The sequence below is a fragment of the Equus quagga genome, chromosome 9 (genome assembly GCF_021613505.1).
Source record: "Equus quagga isolate Etosha38 chromosome 9, UCLA_HA_Equagga_1.0, whole genome shotgun sequence".
In the NCBI taxonomy this organism is placed as follows: domain Eukaryota; kingdom Metazoa; phylum Chordata; class Mammalia; order Perissodactyla; family Equidae; genus Equus; species Equus quagga.
The window spans coordinates 105,237,098-105,262,109 of NC_060275.1; the positions used below are offsets into that span (position 1 = coordinate 105,237,098).

Consider the following 25,012-nt stretch of genomic DNA (forward strand, 5'->3'; position numbering starts at 1 on the left):
TTTAGACGCTAACCAGGAATACGTGATAAATGAATGCATATATACATATAGACTCTTTCTTTGTCATGGCTTATAAATTTCACTAAAGGTTATTGATCAAAATAATAATCATATTCACAAATAACCTATATTTTCTCTGTTTCACTTTGAACTCCAAGTTCTCACACTTTTATATTTTAACTTCACAGTGTACACAGATGGAGAATTGTATTGGGGATTACACTAATACTAGATTAATATAAAATGCAAACTTGACCTCCCTTATCTATTTTTCTGTTGCGTCTGGATGTAGAGCAAGAAAAATATTTATAGCCAGATATCTACAAATGATTTTCCTGTAGACTATTTTAAATATATTTTAAAATTTATATAAATCCAGTATTTCATTACTGGGTAGTATACTAATATTTAAAATCTGAAAACAAATCAGTTTTATACATTACTTAATATAATATACATTTGAATATGTGGCCTAAATATTTTCATGTCTTTTTCTTGTAAGATTATTATTTCTAATTATTATTTGTATTGCTAGGATGATTTTTATTATTTCTTGTAATATGATTATTATCATCAAATAAGTTTAATATGAAATGTTTTTCAGAGCACTATCAGCTCTATGTTCCTGAGTCAGCTCAAGTTGGTTCAGCTGTTGGGAAAATCAAGGCCAATGATGCAGACACTGGTTCAAACGCTGACATGACATACTCTATCATTAACGGTGATGGTGTCGGGATTTTCTCCATCTCCACCGACAAAGAGACCAGAGAAGGGATCCTTTCCTTAAAGAAGGTAAAAAGAACATACCGTTAGTGATTTAGGCAACTCAGCCATTTTACCATGAATGGAAATTTGACAGAGGTATGAATAATCCATTTTGCTAGGTCACTAAAATGATAACATATTTTCTCTTTGAGATGTGTATTCATTTTAATTATGGTTTTGTCTGACTCTTTGGATCTTCCCTTAGGAAATATATTTTGTTATAAGGGACAATCTGATGTAGAATACACCATGAATATGCTCCCCCGAACTTGGTTTTCAAATAACAGATTTATCATGAATGCTAGTTCTATTAATGGCATTACTTTATGTTGTACTAATCTAAGTGACATTAAGAAACTTTTTTCTAACTACTGTAAAAACGTTCACCGTCTTAGCTAACACGCATTAGGAGACAGGATTTTGCTTGACCGTCGTGGATCCATAAAGGCAGCTTTAGTGAAACCATTAACCTTGTCCCTCAGTCTTTTTTTATTTCTAAGAATTTGTCATTGGCCTGAATCTATTGCTTTTTGCTTTTAAGAGCACATAACGCCCGTGTCCTTGTAGAAATGAAGTGGAACACAGACAATTAGCAAAGAAGCATTAGTGTAACTCCTAATGCAATGTGTCTCAGTCTTTAAATGTTTAACAATTTCAGCTTGGAAATCTAGTAATATTGAGATCCCTAGGCCTTAGCTTCATATATTTTAACTCAGAAAGACTGGAGTGGGGCTGAGGAATTGGCCTTTTAATAAGTACTCCAAATCATTCTAGTGTAGAGTATGTTCAGAACATAGGCTGAGAAAGTGTATCCTGATGTGCTATTGTAGTTATTGTAATGTATCAATCTACATCTTTCTATCCATCCTAGCTTCTAGCTATCTATTTAGTTATCTATTTGTGCCTTTCGTATATACTTTTCTATTTGCACTATATAAAATCTCATTAATTCTTCCAATAATCACAATTTTATATTGATTTAAAATTGAGGGCTAACTTGTCTTTCGGATACTTCAAAAGGGGCCTGCAAAGTAGAACTTAGAGTGAGTAAATACTTCCAGAGCAGTGGTCATCACTGGTCCATGTAAAATATTGATGTTTTCACCTAAAATATTTTCTCATTTTAATCTTTCTTTCCAGAGATTGTCAAACCTGGGTCAAAAATGTGATAATAAAAAGAGTCAACTTTCATATCTTTATTTAACAAATATGTGTATTTTGAGGGCCTCTTACATGCCAATTGCTATGCTCCACATGAACCATGTGAGGATAAGCAGAGCCAGAGTTTGTGTCTGCCTGCAAAAAGCTTCCAATCTGTGGAACTGGAAAGACATAAGTCAAATATCACATACATCTTAGATAGATAATGAAAGCTGTTCTATGAAGAAGAGTTACACGGTGCTATTGGGAAATCAAAATCTAGGGTATTGATCCTGCCTGATAGTCAGTGATGGTTGAACAGACAACTGAAAGAAACTTAAGAGGTAGTTAGGTAAAGAGTTATAAGGATGAGCATTCCATAAGGAGGAAAGAAAATGCACCAAGAGTCTGAGGTGAGTGGAACATGGCACGTTAAGGAACCAAGTAAAATCATTGATTCTGGAGCAGAAAGAGTGAGAGACTAAGTCAGTAGGTATAAGAGCACACAGGATCTTGTTAAATTTTACCCAATGGAGAACGATTGATGGTACCTAAGCAGGAAATGAGACAAAGTCTCATTTGATGTTCATATTTCTGATTAATTGTTGATGTACACGACATGATGACAAGATTATTTAACTCATCACTGCATTCTCAATGTCTAGCATGTTTTTTTGACACAGAGTAGGCATTCAATAAATATTAGAGCAATTAATGGATGTAACATAGATAAAAAGATGAAGAGAGGGGGACGGCCCCATGGCCGGGTTGTTAAGTTCGCGCTCAGCTTCAGTGGCCTAGGGTTTCACCTGTCCAGATCCTGGGGGCGAACCTAGCACTGCTCGTCAAGCCATGCTGGGGCAGCATCCCACATAGCAGAACTAGAAGGACTTACAACTACAATATACAACTATGTACTGGGGGGCTGCGGGGAGAAGAAGAAGAAAAGAAAGAAGATTGGCAATAGACGCTAGCTCCCCACCAATGTTAAATAAATTCATTAACTAATTAAAAAAAGAAGATGAAGAGAGGATTGCCTGCTTTTCATTCCTTGATTGGCTTCTCCACTCAAGTAAATCCAGGTAAATGGGTGAATAATTCTTTCTCAAAGGTGAAATTGGTATCCTAGGGAGCACCAGTGTTTAAGAAGCAAACAGAAGACAAGAAAGAAATAAAGTCTTGGAAGAAAATTTCAAAAAATAGAAAGGAATTTTGGCATTGGAAATTCCAAAGGAAGGCTATACAGGAGGAAGATAGTCATTAAAAATTTGAAATATCCTAGAAACTTAAAAAAAAATAGGATTATAAATATGAATTGGATTTGGCAAAAGGTAGGACAGGGTGATTGTCACTAGTAGTTTTTAGCTCATCATAATCATCATCATTATCATCACAATAATAGTAACAGCAACTTAAATTTGTGAAGTGTTTCCTCTGTGTCAGGACGGATTTTGAGCACTTTTTCTAAGTTTTTATTTAGTCGGTACACCTATTATCATTTCTTTAAATCTCACTAGAACCTTATGATACAGAGTGTGTTACTATCCTCACTAATGATACAGATACCGCATCACAGCTAAAGAAACTGGTCATAGAGAGATGAAGAATCATACCTAAGTAGAAATTCATTGAATAAAACTGAACTCAGGAGTCTGTCTTCAGAGTCTGAACAATTACTCCTTTTAAATATTTAGATGGAAAAATATATAATTATTCTTTGCAAAAACAAGAAAGGAACAAATTTATTGTAGTGGAAAGAAAATGGGAACCAATGAAATGGGAGGGAAAAAAAAAGGAGAAACACACCATCTTCTTTGGGAAGCTTTGTGATAAAGCAGAAGAGAAATATTTTGAAGCAAATAAAGGAGAACATGATCAAATGAAGATTTTACTTGTAAGTTGGAAGACTGAAAGTGTATTTCTGTGCAGATGGGTAAACGGTCAATAGAGACAAGAAACTGAGGACACTAAAGAGAGGATCATTGATTTACTAAGATGCACTGAGGTAAAGATGGCCCTGTATAGAATCTTGATCACAGCTGGAAAGAACCCATAATAGTATGCCACCTTTCCTGAGAAAATCAAACAGGAGGGAGAAGTAAATGGTTGAAGATAAATTTGCAATGATCTAGCTGGAGTGTGTGTGTGTGTGGTGGCAGGGGGACGTCCTTGCCTATTAAGCAACATTGTCTTTATAAAGTAGGAAATTACATCATATTTGCAAAAGTGAAGGTGGTGGTACATGGTTTGAATATACACCTTATCTGAAACACAAGTATTTATTATAGGATTGAGAACGATGGGTATCTTACCACCCTGCGTGGCCTCAATGAATTTGATGTTATTTGTGAGAAATGAAGGCAAAATGGTATATGCACATATGTGTGCATATATATTTAATTAATATTCTTCATTCTATATTGCGTGCACACACACACACACATGCAATAGGTATTTTCAAGAAGACAATTGTCTCAATTGTGTAAAGGGCAGTTAGTGATGATGTACTAAAAATGATTTTGACAATTAACGACTTCAAATTGTCTTTCACTTCTTTCCCTGAATTTATTTTTAATGTAGTCTTTTCTTTCTCTAAGGCACATTAATGTCTGCATTCATCTGATTTTCTGATCCTTCAAATTAGGGTTATCAGTCTCAGAGTTACTTCATTGTTATATATTTTATGTTGCAAATAATTACAAATTGAAAATTAAACTATATAACTCAATCGACTTTAACTTTTAAGAAGTACTCATTGAGATGGGAGGAAATGGATAAAACAGTCCTTTGAAACCTGTCCCTTACTTAATCTCTAAGGCAGTTCACTTTAGCCAGCAAGGCAGAACAGCTAATCTTCCCAAAGATCAAAATCAGCACTATTCTATAAATCAGTTTCCAGGAGCGTCTGCACATTCCTGTCCATATCATTCTTTCATCAGAAAATTGCCAAGTTAAATTCACTGGTCCATGAAGTGGTACATTGTAAATACACTTTGATAACTTTCATTCATTGTTTAATGGAGCCTGACTGGGTGGAAAGGGGAAAAAAGATAAGGATGAATGTAAGTCGATGCACTCTTTCTTCTGACATAAAGTTCTGTAGCTAGGGATGTACTTCTTAACAGCCTTCCTCAGAATCTCTTCTTGGGATCCCTATATCAATTGGCACTCTTTATAGCAGTGGCTCCAACTTTTTTTTGTTTTGTTTTAATTTTGAGGTTCCAACCCTATTGGCTGTCCAGACTTTTGGCAATACTGTTTGCAGTATCAGTTTTCTTTTTCAAGCTTATTTAACTGCATATACAATTCCTATTAATTTAAACCAAAAAATTCTTAAACTTGTCTTCAGTCAATGAAGAAGGGTGGAAAATATGATCGGTACTGTCAGACCAAATGTAAATTTTGGCCTGCCATTTAAGAGATCTGTGACATTTTCTCAAGTGTTTGAATCTTCAGTTTTCTTACTTAAGCACTTTGCAAAATGATTATTAAAATAGATGAAATAAGGAGCCAGCCCAGTGGCACAGCAGTTGAGTTTGCACATTCTGCTTTGGTGGCCTGAGATGGGCCAGTTCGGATCCCGGGTGCAGACCCACACTCTGCTTGTCAAGCCGTGCTGTGGCAGGTGTCCCACGCACAAAGTGGAGGAAGATGGGCATGGATGTTAGCTCAGGGCCAGTCTTCCTCGGCAAAAAGAGGAGGATTGGCAGCAGATGTTATCTCAGGGCTAATCTCCCTCAAAAAATAAATATAAAAAAATAGATGAAATAAGGTGAAAATAGTACTCTAAGCTGTATCTGGCTAATAATTACAATAATACCTCAATATCTACCTTTTTTCTTGTCTTCCTTTCTTTGTCTATTTGCACCAAATTTTAATTACACTTTCCAGACCACTCCATGTGGTTGTTTTGCTGTCCTCCTCTGTTTCATGTTATCCAGTTCACGTGTAAGAACACGAAGAATGAGATATCCTGTGTGTATTATATCGCATGCACATTCTGTCAGTCATGTTTTTTGGTAATCCACTTCCTCTTCCTTCTTCTGTACAAGATTCTTTTTCAGAATTGAAGTACAATATTGTCCTTGTAGTGCAACATTTCCAGATGTATTTCAGTCACAAATATTCTTCTTTAGATTATCTTTTCTGTTTTACATATCATAGTAGGCATTTCACAAATTTCTTGCTTTAGAAAATGTAGCGATTCCATATCCCTCCTAAATTTTCTAGGTCTGATAGAGTAGGAAGACTTTATTTTGTTTAATTTACTACAAATGCACTGATAATTCCCATGAATGTGCATCTATGTCTGTCACACGTGTATCCCTGTCTACTACAGTAGTTAAGCATTTTGCAACCAGGTACTTCTTTTTTTAAGTTTTCATATTCTATATTGTGTAAAAGATCATTATACCATATCATTTAACAAATGATTTGACATGGATCGTAGAGTAAACATAATAAGTTATAAAAGTACATTTTAAAAGTTTAAGGCAATCTTAAGGGAAAAAATATGAAATGTGTTCAACTATTACACTACCAGGTCTATTCCAAATAACTACAGTTTTGTTTTTTTAGTGGATTATGTTTATTTAATTTTTCTATGTCATTACTTTGCCTGGCATTGAATGACAGATTAAGAATCAGGGTGTTCTTTGCCATTTGATTTTAAAGTTTGGGGCTATAGACCATGAAGAGCAATAAATAAGGCATCCTGAACCATTGCAAATGCACATCCAGGCAAACGCAGGAGCATACTTTGTACATAAGAAGAAACAAGTTTCTAATTCTAATGAACTATTTACAAGAACTGAACATTCATGAGGAATTTTATTACCAAAAATCTCAACCCAGATGCTATTTTTATTCTTAGAAGATTCTAATATCTGGAGAGTAGCTCTCCTGTGTAGTCGGAAGCTGAAGAGAGAAGAGTATAAGTTTCAATTCAATGAAATCCATTACTATATTTGTAATATGTTTTGAGGGAGACCTGCTATTGGGCAACTTTGGTTCTTACTGTTCATCTAGAGGCATGGCTGTGAACCTGGAGGGATAGATCAAGTGAAAGTACCTTGAATGTTGATTGTTTTAGCACATATATTCCTACAATATAATTTGTGCACTGCTTGGAAATTAATGATCTGTTGAAGCATTCTCATGAGTTAAGCTAACCATATCCATAGGCTATTGGTAAGTTTTAATATGTGTGGATATACTGGAATACACACACATACATGCACACACGTACATACATGCTTGTATATGATTATATCTAAATATTATGTAATATATAAATATACATTATATATATTATATAATATATGTGTTTTTATTATTTGAAATAAAATCTTTCCATTTATTTTCCCAGCCTCAAAATGACAGCAAGCAAGCATGTTATATGTATTTGTATTGATATCCTTGGAATTATACATGTTGAATGAGCATTGCACTCTTCTGCATAGAGAAATTTATAATAAGAAAGCTTATACTGTGTTCTAGTCTCCACCAAATGTCTACCAGCCAGTAAAGGCCTCTGACAAGGACCAAACACTGTGGCATATTAAGAAAGCCAAGCTGAAGAAATATTTTTCAAATTGATGCCATTTTCTTGTTTTGGCAAAATACTATCATTCAGAATCTACATTTTTTTTTAGAAACAAACATTAATAATAGTGTCAGTCGCTATTCCAGGATCTGGCCATTTTTTGCATGGTAGAATTGACATTTCTCATGTATTAAAATGTTGATACCAGGGCTGCCCCATGGAATAGTGGTTAAGGTTATGCACTCCACTTCAGCATCCTGGGTTCGTGGGTTTGGATCCTGGACAACCTACACCACTCGCCAGCTGTGCTGTGGCAGCAACCCATGTACAAAAGGTAGAGGAAGATTTGCATAGATGTTAGCTCATGGCTAATCTTCCTCAGGCAAAAAAAAAAAAAGAAGAAGATTGATAACAAAAGTTAGCTCAGGGTGAATCTTCCTTAGCAACAAAAAAAGACAAAAAAAAGAATACCAGGAGGATATCAACTATGTCAAAGTTTCAGTAGCCCTACCTATGAAGGAAATCCATCCAGCTTCCATAAAACCTTGCTAGCTCTGGGGCAATAAAACTGGCATAAAAAAAATTGTTGATATCAACCCCCTTATTATCCTCCTATTCCTGGAATTGAAAACCTGGATGATGAATCCAATATAGAAACTGAACCAAGAAGAGATCATAAGGAGTCTCTTCTCTTATTATTTAAGAAAACAGAATTTTAAGACCTCCTTCAACTCCAAGAAGAATTGAGTTATAGAGCAACTTGGCTAAATGCTATTTTCAGTATCCTTCTATTTATGATAATTATATAGTTCTAGAGGAGGAATATACTAGTGTGATTTAATGAATAGTAGAAATGATTAATGTGAAACAATTAAAAAGTCCCAAATATGTAGAGCTGGCTGGAAAAAGATTGATGGGAAAGATGATAACTATCCACAATAATATGAAATATGTTAATATTAAAGAGGGAAAAGTATCATTTTATAAGTTAGAAAGAGCAATGAATTGTAAAAGTAATTACAAGGAGTAATAGGATGGAATTAAGAAACTAAAATATAAGATGAAAATTGAAGTCAACTCATTGACAGCAACGTGCATTCGGATATTTGAGCAGTAGCTACAGAAAAGGGAGAGAAGCCCCACTGCCTGGAGAAGTTAAAATTAGACCAGAATAAGCAGTTCTAGCAGGAGCAGAGTTGATAAAGGATTTTGCATGAAAAGCATTTCAGTTTCATAGGTCTGTGCGTCTGTGAATTATGGAAATTATAAAGGTACTCATAGTTCTGGTAGCCAGAATTAATGGAGTTAATGAAGTTATCAGTTCATTTTCAATGTTATTAGAAATACTTGGAAGGTTGATACATGAATGTGTCTTCTAATAGGGAGTTCATTACATTCCACTAAAAATCTGTTCATCTACAGTCATTAATATGGAATGTTAAATTACACTATTTATGTGCTAATTAGATTTTCGACAGTATAGCAAAGTGCTTAAGGGCACAAACTATAGAGTCTATTGCCTGAGTTCAAATCCTAAGTATACCACTTACAGGCTATTGCCCCTGGACAAATTTCTTAACTTTTCTGTGCCTTGATTTCCTCATTTGTACATGGGAAACAATTACACCTCACAGAAGTGTTATGATGATTAAATGAGTTAATATATATTTATTGTTTAGGTCCCACATAGGTGTTACCTATTCGTATTTTAGAAATAATATAGAATTTTTCATCTTTCAAATGTAAACCATGAAATAGCACTTTTCTGTACTCTAAACACAGCTGCATTTTGAGATTGAAGAAGAGCTATTAATCACCCACCATGTACTAGGAGTTATGCCAGATACCTGGAAAGGAAGATGAATTAGATAATGTTCTTCTCTTAGGGAAAACTGAGTAGACATGAAACATTATTGTAATGCCAGATGTCAAATGCTAGTGGCATAGGTTTACTTAAATTGTTATGAGCTCACAGATAAAAGGGCTAATTTTTCAAAGATGGAGGAGGGTCAGGAAGATCTTTGCATGGGAGATTATTTTTAACCATGTATGGAGCAATACACCAGAGACTCAAGAAAATAAATGTGCATCAAAGGCTTTGTGTTCAACTACATTGTCCTTCAAGCATGGAGATCACAGGCAGACAATTTTGAAATTAAATAAGTGAGGGAATATGGTCTTGTGGAATACATTCTCTAATGAAAATAGCTGTGGGTACTAAAGGAAAACTACAAGCGGAACACTGGGGACAATTAACATCAGAACCAGGGGGATGGATCAGAATGTAAACAATATGCGTCCTAAAAATGTACAGACAATACCTCTTATAATAAGAAAGTGAGATTAAAAGTGAAATAAACTCATGGATTGCTTCAATAGTAAAAGCTAGGAATCAAAAAATATAAGTCTAAGCCAAAGATTTAAATATTAGATCTATAAGCATACTTAAGAGTACAGAGTTAAAAAATGCTAATAATATGTAAGCAAAGTGGGAGAAAAAATAAACACTTTTTTAAATCACTTTTTTATGTAGAGTACTAATAATTACCATTAAAAGAAGCACAAGGGCCAACCCAGCGGCATAGTGATTAAGCTTGTGCACTCCACTTTGGTGGCAGGGTTCGCAGGTTCTGATCCCAGGTGCGGACCTACACGCTGGTTATCAAACCATGCTGTGGCCACATCTCACATACAAAATGGAGGAAGATGAGCACAGATGTTAACTCAGGGTAAATCATCTTCCCCACTAAAAAGAAAAAAGAAACACAGATTAAGCATATTACCTAAATTTTAAAGCATAAAGTTAGTCACTAGAACAAAACTGTAAAATTTTGTAAAAAACAGAAAGATGAAAACTTCATGCAACAAAACTGGAGACATGTGAAACAAAGACGTTAAAATTAAAATAAAAGAGTAATAAAAAAGGAAATAAGAAATGTGATTTTAATGCCTATCTTGTTGAAATCATAAAAATACAGAAGAGACCTTATAATTCTAAAGGGAGCACTTGACAATGTGTACACAATATGGGTAGATATTTATGCAGTATATTACATAGCAACAACATTCACAAAGCAATGCACAAATATTGTAATACAATATTTGTATTATAAATATATAAATTTAATTAATTCTATATAATAATTAACTTAATTGTTATATTTATTAAAATAATAATATATTAATATGTGTATTATAATAAAAATATTGTAGTACAATATTTTTGTATTACAATATATACAAAAAGCTATGTATAAGACCAGACAGGTAGAAGGAGACTATAATACACCTATTTCTGTCCATAACAAAGTAAGTTTTAAAAATGTGAGTAATTCAATAACATAATTCATAAGGAGGTTGATATATATACATCTCTGTATTCTGAAGTTATATATTTTATTTCAAGTGTTCATGGACCATGTAGTAAAATTGACCATATATCAGTCTTCAAAGGATATCTCAATAAGTGCCCAAAAGTCAAAATAGTACAGGTAAAATGCTCTCATCCGAATGCAATACAACAAAAATTTAATAAAAATTAGAAGACAAAAAATTTCCTCAACCTGGAAGTTTACCAATAACCACAACAACAGTAATCTTTGTCATCAACAACATGCACATCACAGACAAAAATACACAGCAAAATTGCAGAATTTCTAGGAAAAAAATGACAAGGAAAAAGAATATATATGGAAATCATACCATACAGAATAACTACTTCTCACAGTATATTCATAATCCTAAATATGTTAAAGACAGAAAATAAAATAAAATTAGATGAATTAAATCTATTACTAGAAGATAGAAAGGGAGAATAAAAGCAGAAGATGAATTAATAAGACAAAAGGAGGTTAGAAAACAGAAATATATTTAATTTAGAAACTTTGATTTTTTTGGAACTATAGCAATATAGCAAATAAACCTTAACTAATCTTATTGAGAAACCCAGATGGAATTAGAGAAAATAAATAACAAGAATAAAGGGTAACAATTTCTTAATTCTACACAAATTTCATGTAAAGAATATTTTTGCCTAAGTTGCTAAAAGCAACTTCGAAGAAAAAGAAAATGCATATAAACTGATTTCCATATAAAAAAGAAACTTGTGAATGAACTACCTCTCCAGTTCTGATACTATTTATACACTTTCGGCACACTAAAAACAAAGAAAATGAAATTTCTACTGTTTTCATATAAAGCAAATAAATCTTATACTAGTTTCCTGGGGCTGCTGTAAAAAATTACAGCAAACTGAAGCTTGAAACAACAGATGCATTCTCTCACGTTTCTGCCATCCAGAAGTTTGAAGTCAAGGCAGATGTCAGAAAGGCTGCACTTCTTCCATAGACTCTAGGGGAGAATCCATTCCAGCTTCAGATGGCAGCAGGCATTCCTTGGCTTGTGGCGTCCTCACTCTAATCTCTGCCTCTGTGGTCACATTACCTCATCCTGTTTTCTCTGCTAAATCTCCCTCTGCCTCACTCCTAAGGACAGTTGCCATTGGATTCAACGCCCATCTGGATAATCCAGGAGAAGCTCCTCCTTTCATCTTTTACTATATAAGCTAATTGCATCTTTTGCTATAAGCATATGTTTTGGGGTGCCGCCATTCAACCCACTCCAGTCTGCCTTCTAACCCTCAAAAATTCACGTCCATCCTGTGTATAACATATATTCACTCCATCCCAACATCCATAAATGTCTCAGTTCATTACAAAATCAATTCTAAGTGCAACATCTCATCTAAGTATCATCACAAGTTTGAAACCTCATCTAGATCATCTGAATTAGGTATGGGTGATACTCTGGATAGGTTCTATTCCAGGACAAAATTCTTCCTCTGTGGACCTGTGAAACTAGAAAACAAGCTATCTGCTTCCAAAATACAACAGTGAGATAATAGTTATAGACATTGACATTCCAAAAGGAAGAAGACAGAAGGAATAAAGAAGTTGCTAGTCCCAAACAAGTTTACCTTCCAGCACAGCAAATTCCATTAGGTTTCAAGTCCTGAGAATAACATTCTGTGGCTCTGCCCTCTGAGTTCACAGCTCTGGTCACTGCCTCCGTGCTGGGCATGAATTAGGAAATCTTCTAGGTCTCCCCAGAAAGAAGTCTTTATGGTCCATTGCTGCAACACTGAGATTTCTCAACCCTAACCCTGGAGTCTCATCCTGCAAGTGGTTGAATAAGGATGCGAAGTGAATTCCCAACCAAGAATGCCAAAGTAGTCACAGAAATTAGAAAAGGTGAGGAACAGATTCTCCCCGGGAACCCTCCAGAGAGAACTCTGCCTTGCCAAATTTCAGACTTCTGGTCCCCAGAACTGCCAGAGAATAAATTTTGGTTGTTTTAAGGACCCAGTTTATGGTAATTTGTCATGGCAACTAGGAAATTAATACAATTACATTGACACAAAAATGTAATAAACCAATACAAATATTAAGCAACCTCATTTATGACTATCTGAGAAACCATTATAAACAGCTTTGAGTAAAACAAAACACATCACAAGTGGGATTATTCCAGGAATGCTTGGATGGTTCAGTGTTAGAAAAACAAATATGTTAGGCTGAATCATGAAATTCTATATATGAAATTACCTTTTGTGTATGTCATACACTGTTGATATTAGCAACTTCGTATGGTTAAAGCTAATTTGATTTTTTCAAAGGTGAAAGTCAATACATATCCATGTTATATTTGCTGGTAATTACATATCGCTGATGTATTTAATCGCCAAGTAAGATCTTCATGATTGTATCATAGTTAGCGTTGCTAGATAAAGGGCACCTAATTAAATTTTAATTTCAGATAAATGGTAAATAATTTCTTAGTATAAGGATGTCACATGTGATTATTGACACATACTCCACTTAAAATAATTTTAATTTACTAAATTTGCCAACACTAATCATAGCACTTAAGTGTGAGCGTCCATCATGTGGGAATTGTTTTTCAACTCACAGAGCTTGAACCAGAACTGAGACTGGTCCAGGGAATTAATCCTAAAACAAATTCTATAAAAATGAAAAAAGAATCTGATAATGTTCCTGGAATTTTTATCCCTAAACATTAATATATTGCTTTCCAGTAGAACACTTTTGCCATATGCTTACCTATTTCTCATATTAAACACTGAAATGGTAATCCAGACTTGCAGTATTTTATTTTATTTTATTTTTAAAGATTGGCACCTAGGCTAACAACTGTTGCCAATCTTCCTTTTTTTTTTTTTTCCTACTTTATTTCCCAAACCCCCCAGTACATAGTTGTATATCTTTGCAGGTCCTTCTAGTTGTGGGACTTGCAGTATTTTAAAAAGACAAACTTGACATAGCTCTGAAATTTTGTTCAATGGGATTAACTCTGTTCAAATTATCAATCCCCACCCCCAACACCAAATATCCCAATGAGGCAAAATTTATGGAGTAAATAATGGTAAACAAATTCTCAAAGACTGAAACCTACTCTTTCAAACAGCCTTCAAGTAGCTCTAAAAGGAAGAACTCTTTCTCCAATTCTTTCTTTAGCTTGGCTTTTAATCTGCTGTTCAATCTGAATGATTATTGTCAGAATCCAGCCCGAAAGAGCTACATGCATGAACGGTTGGCATTTTAATATAGAGCTAGAAACAAAACAAAACAAAAAACTCATGCTCACAAGCAGTGTCTGGCTCTACAGCTGCCCTTGTCAAGTTCATAGTGTGCCTCATGTTTATGGAGTTATTCTGTATTTGTTTTTGTCTTGTTTTAAGACAGAAAAACTGTATGTTTTGTGTTTTATAAACTCTCAGCCAGACAGTTCATGTTATTGCTTTCTATGGTACGTCAATAACTTGGGTAAATTTTCTTTTCTTTCTTTTAAGTTTTTTCCTCCACTGTCTTCTCATCAAAACCAGGTATTAGATGAACAATTTTCACTGCTCCTGGTATGCTATTTTTATCTATTTTTAGGTAAAAGAAAAAAATCTACTGGTAATTAAGGAAAGTGAAACCCACAGATAGACCTCTAGTTTCCCAGAAGCAAAAGATTACTAGGAAATTACTGGAAGAGCGATTTAAAATGTGTGAATGATGAGTATTTGGAAAGCTTTGCCAGGATTACCATAATAGGAAAAATAATCATTATAATCCTAATCCAATCTCTATATACTATTTTAGTTGTAATACAAAACAAAGAATTAACATAATTTAAATTATATACTCTCTCTAATAAATGGGTATAATTTCTTCCCAGTTTTTCTATACTTGCAATTCAGCACTGTCAGGTTCTCTTCATAAATGAGGTTGTTAAACTACTTCTATTTACATAGTTTATCTGTTTCTAAATTCCTGTCCCAACCTGAAATAATCCTTTCATTCCTTAGTGTCTCCAGATGGGTCCCTATTCATCCATCTGCCAGTCCTGGCAAACAAGTCCTTCAAAATGATTATCCCTGCCTTGGAGAAGTTAAAGATATGTGAGATGATCATAAACATGAATCCATGTGCCCACAGAAACAGCCTGCACCTTAGCAGTAGGTAGGTTAGTGTTAAGATAAATGACATCTAATTTGCCAAGGGATCTGCTAAAAAATGGACAAAGAGATACCTGTCATATTGGATGCACAGCTTGATAATAATATCTGATGGGGTAGAAGTGGCCAAAATTACCTCCACAAATTTCATTGAGAGTCGGAAAAATGTAAAAGCCTACAAAAATGAATAAATGGAGATGAATGTTTTGAGATCCTATGTTATGATGAGAAAGGAATGTTAAACGTCTCTAGTAAAGTAAACAAATCCCATTTTTCAGTTTTAAGGTCTCAAAGACTCACGTTCAAAGAGAAGAAGCTTAGTCATTATAAAATCTACCACATGCAGCAGGTTGACTCTAAAAGATGATATGGTCCTTAAACAAATGGTAAACCTGCTAAGGGTGTTGCTGTTCAAGAGTGAAATGCCCGGGTTCTGACAGTCCCTGCTCCTCTGCACCAAGGGGGACCATATCCATCCACCAAATTCCTGATAGACAGCAAGTCTGTCCCATTTCTAGTGTAAGTTAGTTAAATTTGCATGAGATTTATAGAATTGGTCAAAGACAGATTCCCATTTACTAATCTTAAGGAGAGAAGAGTAAGGAAAGAAAAAGTGCAGTCAATTTGTGGGTCCAACTAGGAGTTGTGCAATTCCCCAAACAAGATGGATGTTAGTTACCTTGGCAAATCACTAATAGCTTAAATTCTCTCAGAAGCAAATGGCTCCCAATCGGTGGGTCATAAACTGCAGAATCAATTAACCCTTTTGTAACATATATAAATCTAAAATACGTAGTTTTTTGACATATATAAATGTATACGTATTGTATATATGGTGCACTTTTGAGAATTTGAGTTTTTAAGATTTTTAGAATTTTTATTTTGTCTTAGAAAAACTTGTAAAATAGAGTGGCCCTGTCTCATCCATGTTCCTGAGAAGTATTATAGGTTCTAGATTTTTAATATCTGGTTTGGAAATTAAATGGTTGTTTTTCCTTCTATGCAATTTGCAATCTATGTGAAAGCCAATTTTCCGAGGCAATTCAGAAGAGATAAGGGAAGTTATCATCAGTAGAACTGATCATTCTGTTTATAAAATCCTATTGAGGGCACACTTTCAAATCTGCTTCTCCTGGGCCCTTAGGGTAAAGGAAAACATCTGAATTCCCCCAAAGGGAATGATCATTCTCCTGTCCTGTCAACAAAGAAGACTGCAAAATTGAGGCAGGCTAGTGCAAAATCGGTGGCAGAAAATAAGGATGAAAAAAACATCTTTTCTGCTTCTTCTTATGGATATTAATTAGGGAGACCAGCATCAATGGATACTTCACCAGGCTTAAAATAAAAATGTCTGGTCTCTGAATCACCTGTACTAACATCACCATGGAGAGTTTTGACATTGTCAGTCCTAACTCTGAGCTCATTTTGGATCACAGAACCTATTATAGGCATCATTTTAACACTTTCCAAATATTCAGTTCTTATCTGAAAAGAGACTTCCTCTTGGAAATATTACCTAGTTGGTCACATGTACCCCTGTATCTGAATTTATATCCTTATGTTTTCCATAAAACCTAGTATGACTTATAGCACTAAATATACAGTGCTGTAAATGTTTATTTACTACTTTATATGCTACAATAAACCATATATTCCTTGGGACAAAACATCAAACTGACTTCATTCATTATTGTATGCTAAGTCAAATTCATGACTCCTATCATATGTTATTAATAGAAAAAGAGAATATATTGACTGTATGATTTTTAAAAAATAGTTAAAAAACTAAAAGATTATGAGAAATTATTAATATAGACTAAAAGCTAAAAATTAAATGGTATGAACAAAAAGAAAGCTATAATTTAAAAACCAAGTTGATCAAATCATAATATAATAAAGAAAAAGAACAAAAAGACAAATACATGAAATAGCATTACCAGCAAAACAGAAAATTAACACAATTAAAACAACAAAAATGAAATTCAAAAGTTTTTATAAAATCTTTTCCTAAAATTCCAAGAAAATATTGTTACATTGAAAACTTAAAAATTTATCAGATTTTAAAGTAAGATACCATGTTTAAAACCAGCAAGGTGAAAGTCAGATGATGAGATAAAGATCAATGATACAAGATAAATTCAGTGCAAAATGGTCTATATTTTAAATTTAACAAATTAGCAGCAAATATTTTTAAGATTAGTAGTGTAAGTTCAAGAGGAGCTATAAAGAAGTTATTAGAAGAGACTAAGAATGAGAATCTCTAAAAAGCAATATTTGTTTGCCTATGGAAAACATCCTTTTGTACCTAGTTACCATCATGTTTATGGCTGTGTGAAAACTCACAAATGGTTCTGACTCCAGTTTCCATGATTTCTGCTGTAGATGTTGTCGACAAACTTCATAGTTTGTTTTTAAAAGAAAAGAGATTAACTTAAATCTATCCATGTTTGTTTGTTTCTTTCAAAAATGGGAAAAAAATGCTCCTATGAAAAGTGATGACAATCATAATATTGGAGATCTTATTTTATTTTTCCCCACAGCCGCTGAACTACGAGAAAAAGAAATCATATACCCTCAACATAGAAGGAGCAAATACACATCTTGATTTTCGCTTTTCTCACTTGGGTCCTTTTAAAGATGCTACCATGCTGAAGATCATTGTTGGAGACGTAGATGAACCACCACTATTTTCCATGCCTTCCTACGTCATGGAAGTCTATGAAAATGCCAAGATCGGGACTGTTGTTGGCACAGTTTTGGCACAAGATCCCGACAGTGCTAACAGCTTAGTAAGGTATGGTATTCTTCACCTTTTAGAAGTAAAAACATTTTTATTGCCTTTCAAGTAATTTAAAATGAAGAAAATAATACTTAAATATTTTATTTCCATGTTATTTTACTACTAATATAATAAAATTATATCAACTGATTGTTTAACTGAGTAATGTAGCAGATGAGCTTCTATCAAATTAACAATACATGTTGCTGAGGCCAGTCCAGTGGCATAGTGGTTAAGTTTGTGCACTCTGCTTCAGAAGCCTGGGGTTTGTGGGTTGGGATCCCAAGCGTGGACCTATACACTGCTCATCAAGCTGTGCTGTGGCAGCATCCCACATAAAAAGTGAAGGAAGGTTGGCACAGATGTTAGCTCAGGGACAATCTTCCTCACCAAAAAATTCATTAAAATACAGCATTCAATGGAGTGCACAAGCATTGTGGGCTTTCTTCTGGTTGAACAACTAAGACTATTGACTTCTACTTTCATCCCTTGGAGATCAATTTCTTTTGTTTGTTTTTTAAAGATTGGAACCTGAGCTAACATCTCTTGCCAATCTTCTTTTTTTTGTTCTTCTTCTTCTCCCTGAAGCCCCTCAGTACATAGTTGTATATTCTAGTTGTAGGTCCTTCTTGTTGAGCTATTTGGGATGCTGCCTCAGCATGGCCTGATGAGCAGTGCTAGGTCCATACTCTGGATCCGAACCAGTGAAATCCTGGGCCACTAAAATGGAGCATGCAGACTTAACCTCTTGGCCACTGGGCTGGCCCCCAGCGATCAATTTCTATAACTGGGTTTATGCATATTATCTTGTATACTCTGCCTTTCCTGATTCTTCAAGCAACGTCCTGCTCTTGCCCTCAATATGACAGAGGGGTTACCGATTGACAAGGTGCTGTTTCTGCACTCACAGATGGAACAGGACGTTGAATGTATATATATTTGTGTACAGAAAATTGTTTCTCTCATTGCATGGGTGCGGTAGGCGTTTTTAAAAAATGGAAACAATCATGCTTATGCAAAAGGAAATTGAGAGCCTTTACAAACATTACATAGATACTGAGGGGAATGTTTACCATTTTAGCCTTTGGGAAAATGGATGAGAAGTAAAGAGAGTAAGAATAAGAACATGATGAGAAAAAGGAGATAGACGTGTTAAGGATTTCCAACTTTTTAGGCCCTTAGGATTATCCAAGGGTATAAATTCAGGGTAACTAAAGAGTTTTATACATTTCTGCAGCTCTTTGATTTTGTCATAATTGAAACAAAAACAAAAAGGAACACCTCTCTGGTTATGTAAGGAAAGCTTTAATCCTCTTTCCTGCATGACATACTAAAAGATGTGCCAATCTTCCTCTATTTTATATGTGGAATGCCGCCACAGTATGGCTTGATGAGCGGTATGTAGGTTTGAGCTCAGGATCCGAACCCGTGAACCCCAGGACGCCGAACTTGAGCGCATGAACTTAACCACTATGCAACTGGGCCAACACTTAAATGACATTTTTGATACTTAACAATAAGTAAAATTTGTCTAACTCTATTAAAAACTGTAGCATTAAAAGGATATTTAGAAATGTGGCCATTCTTTGTCAAAGGAGCCAACACCTCTTGAGAATAAAAACATTTCATGCTGTTAGTTTGATGTGAAAATGTTTGATAAACATTAGTAAGACTTTCTTTTGAAAATTAAAATTTGATACTAAGGATATATTCTGTGATTTTTACTTAAAAGAGGTGGAAGGTATGTTCATTTTTAGAAGTGATATTTAAAGTACATATCACATGTCAATATTACAATAGTTCTCATGATAAAGAAATTAAGCACGTGCATGCACACACACACACAGAGCAACTTGAAGTCCAGTGGAGAAATAAACTTGAAAATAATTACATGCTTTGATAAGGGAGATAAAGGTATCATAAATGTGTGCACAGAGCAAGTGTGCCCAACTTATTCTGGACAAGGTGAATTGAGGAAGATGAATTGAAGCTCAAAACCCAAGTTAGGGAATTAGACCGTTGAAGGGCAAAGACGGGAACTGTAGTTGTTGTGTTTCTGAGGAGCTTAGGTTCTTTGTGTGGGAATGAGGTTGTAGAGAGAAGCTAGAGAGAGATCATGAAAAGACTTTGCTGCTAAGCTGATGTGTTGAAATGTTGTCTGGCAGCAATGTCAATGGGGGTAGAAAAGGAAACAGATGTAGGAGTAACTTTAATCAAAACAATGACGGGAAGACGCATTTGAAAATTAATAATAATGAATTTTCAAAATGCTATGACGACTGGAATATATGTGCCAAAACGGTAGGCCAAGGGAGGAAATTTGAGGTCAAGGACAAACTTCTTTCAGTGTTGCTCTATGTATTGCAACACACATAAATTGACCCATTCTACATAGAACAGTGTTTCTCATTCAGTGGCAAAATCCCCTCCACCAGGGGACATTTGGCGATGTCAGAGGACGTGTTCGGTTGTCACAACTGGAGGAGGAATGCTGGCTGCTATTCTCTGGGGGTAGAGACCAGGGTGATGCTGAACATCCTCCCACTCAGAAGAGTCCCCACAACAAAGAATTATCTGGTCCAAAATGAGAGTGAGAAACCCTGACACAGAGTAAACCAAATTGGCTGATAACTTGGTAAAAATAGTACTCATGGAAAGAAATTTTGAAAACATATTTTTGGGAAGTGAATACCAGTATGTATGTTTCACATACATGCATAGGCATGTGAATATTTCAAAATATATGTTTTATTTAATAAAAGAAATTATTGTATATAATTGATTATCCTATGATATTACTAATTGCCTCTGTAATTGTTCCATGTTATTGAGAGTATTTAATTGAACATGTTGCATACACTTTCTCAGTCGTTGGGATGCAGATAATTAGTACATTTTCTCCAAATGCTAACATTGAGGAACACGAATCTATTAGCATATGCATTATTCTTACTGCTTTGTTTTGGTTAGACAACTGAAATGAATCCTTCTAAGCTGCCTTAAGATAATTAGGCTCCATAGCGGCTCTTTGGGGGCATAATTTCCATAATATTTATTCTTGGTTTTATAAAAATGTGTCATTCACATGGGCCTCTAGGTGCAAACAGTGAATAAAAAACAGAAAACATTAACAAGCACAAAAGCAAGCCTTATACTTCCACCTTTCTCAGGGATCAAATGTTTGTACTAATTATGGAAATGCACACTGAAAAGATGTACCTTGCAATGTGCCCTGAAATGCAATTAACTCCAAGTTTGTAGAATTGATAATGAAAGGGAGTTTGAGTCTTCCAGGCATTTGTGAAAAGCTTCCTGACTTCAGTCTTTGTATTTCAATTTTCTAAACTATTAGTGAGACTCTTCAGATTTCTAAGAGCGTTCTATGTCTAGGTTTTGTCTCTTTCAACTCAAAAGGAGGATGTGCAATTTGCAGCAATATAATCATCACCATTTTCAAAAATAAAATCAGAACCAGGCTGTTTACCAGCAGCGAAGAAGCCCTTGATTTAGACAGGCTGCACTCTCTCGCTAGCGTTCTGCAAATGGAATTTGGAATTTCCTAATCAGCTATTGAGAGATGAGCAATCCTATGTGGAGCGTGAGAAGCTAGAGAACTTTCTGGTAATGTGACCATATATCCTGTGACTATTAAAAATAGTGACTACTCATTGTTTGCCCTCTCTGGGTCAGGGGATTTATATTGTAGGCCAAAAACCCTTGCAAGAACCCTAAAAATTCTGTATTATTAATCTCATTCTACGGGTGAAGAAACAGGCTCAGAAAGTAATTTGGCCAAGTTTACATGGTAATAAAGTGGCAGATTCAGAGTTTAAATCCAGTTTTGCTTTACTCCAAAACTCTGTTTCTTTAAAGCCGCAATATGCTGCCTGTCATATATTTCAACTAGTAATAGTAATTTTTGAAAACTGCATTTACGGACATCAAGTATCACAAAGTGGGAAACAGATGAAGGTTTTACACGTCCAGAAAGCCATGGATTAAATGCCAGGACCTGGGGTCTACTATTTGTGTAGATGCATTTCATACACTGGGGAAAAGGGATGCTGAAGAGAGTGAAGTCTCACGTTAACTCCAGCACCTCGGGAACAAAACTGTTCTTAATTTCAGAGCTTCTCCATATTGCAAAGTCAAAGACGTATAGCACTGCTTGATTTAGTACAAGAAAAAGAAAGTTATTGAAGTCCCCCCTTAGCATTTTTCATAGGATGAAGAGCTGTAGTATGAATTACATGAATGACTATATTTCCCCATCTTGACTTTTTTCACATTAACCTGTAAGCTGAATTTATCTATACATTTACTTATTGTTAAAATTTCTAATATTTTCCTTGAATAATAACTTTAAAGCAATCAGAAGGAAATATGCTGGATCTGTTTTAGAAAGAAAGCTCCATAGAATTTATCCTTACCTTCTGAACAAATCAAGGCAAGGATCTGCAACTTATTGTACACAGAAGAAAAGAATGTAGATGTTTTTCAGTGGCCTGAAGAGGTTATTAACTGTGAAATACCTGAAAATTGGAAAATTTCTTCCTGGTAAGCCCCCCTATGCATTCTTCTTTCCTCTTCTGTCTTCAAGAGTCCAGGGCATGTATAAAGCTCTCTGAGAATTAAACACTCTTGCTATTCCTTTTCCTAACTAGGCATTTCAGCCTTCAAAAATGCACTGTGAGTTGCACTTTTCCCACTAAATATCATTAGTCATCTCTTCTACAAAGAGAATAATTACATTTTCTCAATGACTTAATTGACGATAGGATTGAATTCTTATTCCTCACCTAAGAATGTTTTAAAGTAAGGTCTTATTACTCAAGTGTAACACCGTGTATAGGAGCAGTGATATTGATTGGCACACCAATGTGTGGGTGAAGGAGAGAACTTCCGTTTGTATCCTATCTACAGCCTAAAACATAAAGCTTCTCTCTCTCTCTTTCTCTCTTACTAGACTAGTAGCCAACACCAGAGGGACAGTGGTCTGAAAAATGCCACCCCACTTCTGAAACCAGATCTAAGATATCTTTCTCTCTCTCTCTTTCTGTCTCACATAAAATTATTATATTTCATACTTTCTAAATAATCTCTGATGCTCAGCTCTTTAGTTAACTGTTACTCATCCCTCAAGATTGATCAAACAATGTCTTTCCTGAAGCCCAATATGGCCTAGAATTTTACTATGACCTCTGATTTTAATCTCTGTGCATCAACTGTATTAGTTTGCAAATATTCCTTTCCTTTTTGTTTTCTGCTTGTTTTCCTAACTAAATCATATGTCTAAATAATTCCCAGATCTTGCTATTTTCTCTTTTGCATGCCTCTTGTTCCTTTCTTGTACTCCTTCAAATAAGTATTTTTTGAATAGATAAAGCCTCAAATATTGTCTACTTTTTTATAAAGGAACTTATAAATGTTGTTTAGTAGACAAATTGCATTTTAATCCCTTGCATTAACTAACTCCTTGATGTTGGATAAAATCCTCGATCACACTGTGCCTCACTTCCCTCCTCTGTAAAAAGAGGCTATTAATACTACCTACCTGGGGGCCAGCCCTGTGGCTGAGTGGTTAAGTTCAGGCACTCCACTGCGGCGGCCCAGGGTTTCGCTGGTTCAGATCCTGAACGTGGACATGGCACCACTCATCAGGCCACGCTGAGGCGGCGTCCCACGTGCCACAGCTAGAAGGACCCACCACTAAAATATACAACTATGTACTGGGGGGATTGGGGGAGAAAAAGCAGAAAGAGAAAAAAATAGATTGGCCACAGTTGTTAGCTCAGGTGCCAATCTTTAAAAAAAAAAAAAAATTACCTATCTCACGTAGTTGTCTTAAGTATGCAATGAACTGATACTTAGAAAACACTTAAAGCACAATGTAGTGCATTGTAAGTGCTCCATAAATGTTAGCATATATTACTTCTTATTGGATGGCTTTTGTAAATAACTCATATACGTGTATAAGTATTTCCTCTTTGTCTTACGTATCATCCTTATACTCTCAGTCTTATATTAGGGGGAAAGGAGAATTTAAAGAATATCTTCAAATGTCTTGTTTGCTTGTATATACTCTAAGTGTTGTTTACACTGGTTTATTTTTGGTAGCTGTGGACTAGAACATTAAAAAATAATCCTCAAGACTTTCTCAGATTTTTTTCATTAATCCCAAATTAGGGCCTATGTTGTCTAAGCAAATGGTTATGTGATTTTAAACTTGCTGGATATCCCTGAAATTGTCAAATTAATAACAGCATTGGCAAAAATATCTAAATATTCATAATTAACTTCATCAGGTATTAAGATGGGTTTACTTTTTGAAGGTTTGTGAAAGGAAACAATTAGGTTTTATTATTAAAATTATTTGAAAAGTCACCTACTGAGAATATTTAAATCTATTTTGTTATTTGATAAACAGTTTTATGGACCCATGTCACATCTTAATTTTAAATAATGAGCATTGAATGATTCTATATTTAATCCCCTAAAATAGTTTTGAATGGTTTCTTTTCTCTCACATTTCTGTTTTCCCTTTTTCTGAGTTTTTATTTCTATTTCTAAGGCAGAAATCCAAGGGTTAGTTAAGCAGAACTATTTAGTTCTCCTTGAGTCAAAATTCAATTTCAACTTTGTGAATAAGACTCTTTGGATCCAAGCAATCTCCAATATCCTACCCTTACATTATGGATTTCCCAAGAGAATTAGGTGGCAGAGAAAGCTAAGAAGTAAATTACATGAGTGTGATACACATGCCTAGCATTATACCTACTATTTTTAAAAATGTTTAAACATAACTTTTATTTTTTAACCCAAATGAAAAGCATATTTAATCTAAAAGTACTTAACCACTAATACTAGCACTTACCTTATAAAGCTCTATGTGAAGTGTCTAAAAGAGGGAAGATTGCTCCAATAGCCTACACATTTTCAGATTCTTAATTTAGCTTAAAAAATAAGAAACCGCCTTTTCTTCCAGATTGGCAGGTCCAAAGTGATCAGATTTCTAAAGTGGGGCGTGTTCTGCTATATTTCATAGGGTATATTTATAGTAATATAATCCAAGCTTTGCTGAATGTTGCTGCAGGAAACTTTGAGGTCGAATTACGTTTAAATTTTAAGCCCAACTTTCAGATACAGAAACCATTGTTCTTAGAGTACTCCAAAATGGAAAGTTTCTTGAAGACAGGTTAATGGCAACTAACTTTAGATGATATAATAACAAGGTTGCCAACTGCTTACATTTTAAAGGATGCTA

At 34.8% G+C, this 25,012-nt stretch overlaps 1 protein-coding gene across 1 annotated transcript in view; it reads left to right on the forward strand.

Moving 5' to 3' along the window:
• CDH18 (cadherin 18) overlaps nucleotides 1–25,012 on the forward strand; it is a 304,050-nt gene that overhangs the window by 204,639 nt on the left and 74,399 nt on the right. Inside the window, exons 5-6 of the mRNA XM_046672142.1 lie at nucleotides 605–792; nucleotides 17,510–17,763. Of these exons, the coding sequence (XP_046528098.1) occupies nucleotides 605–792; nucleotides 17,510–17,763 (442 nt within the window). The remainder of the gene's footprint in view (nucleotides 1–604; nucleotides 793–17,509; nucleotides 17,764–25,012) is intronic.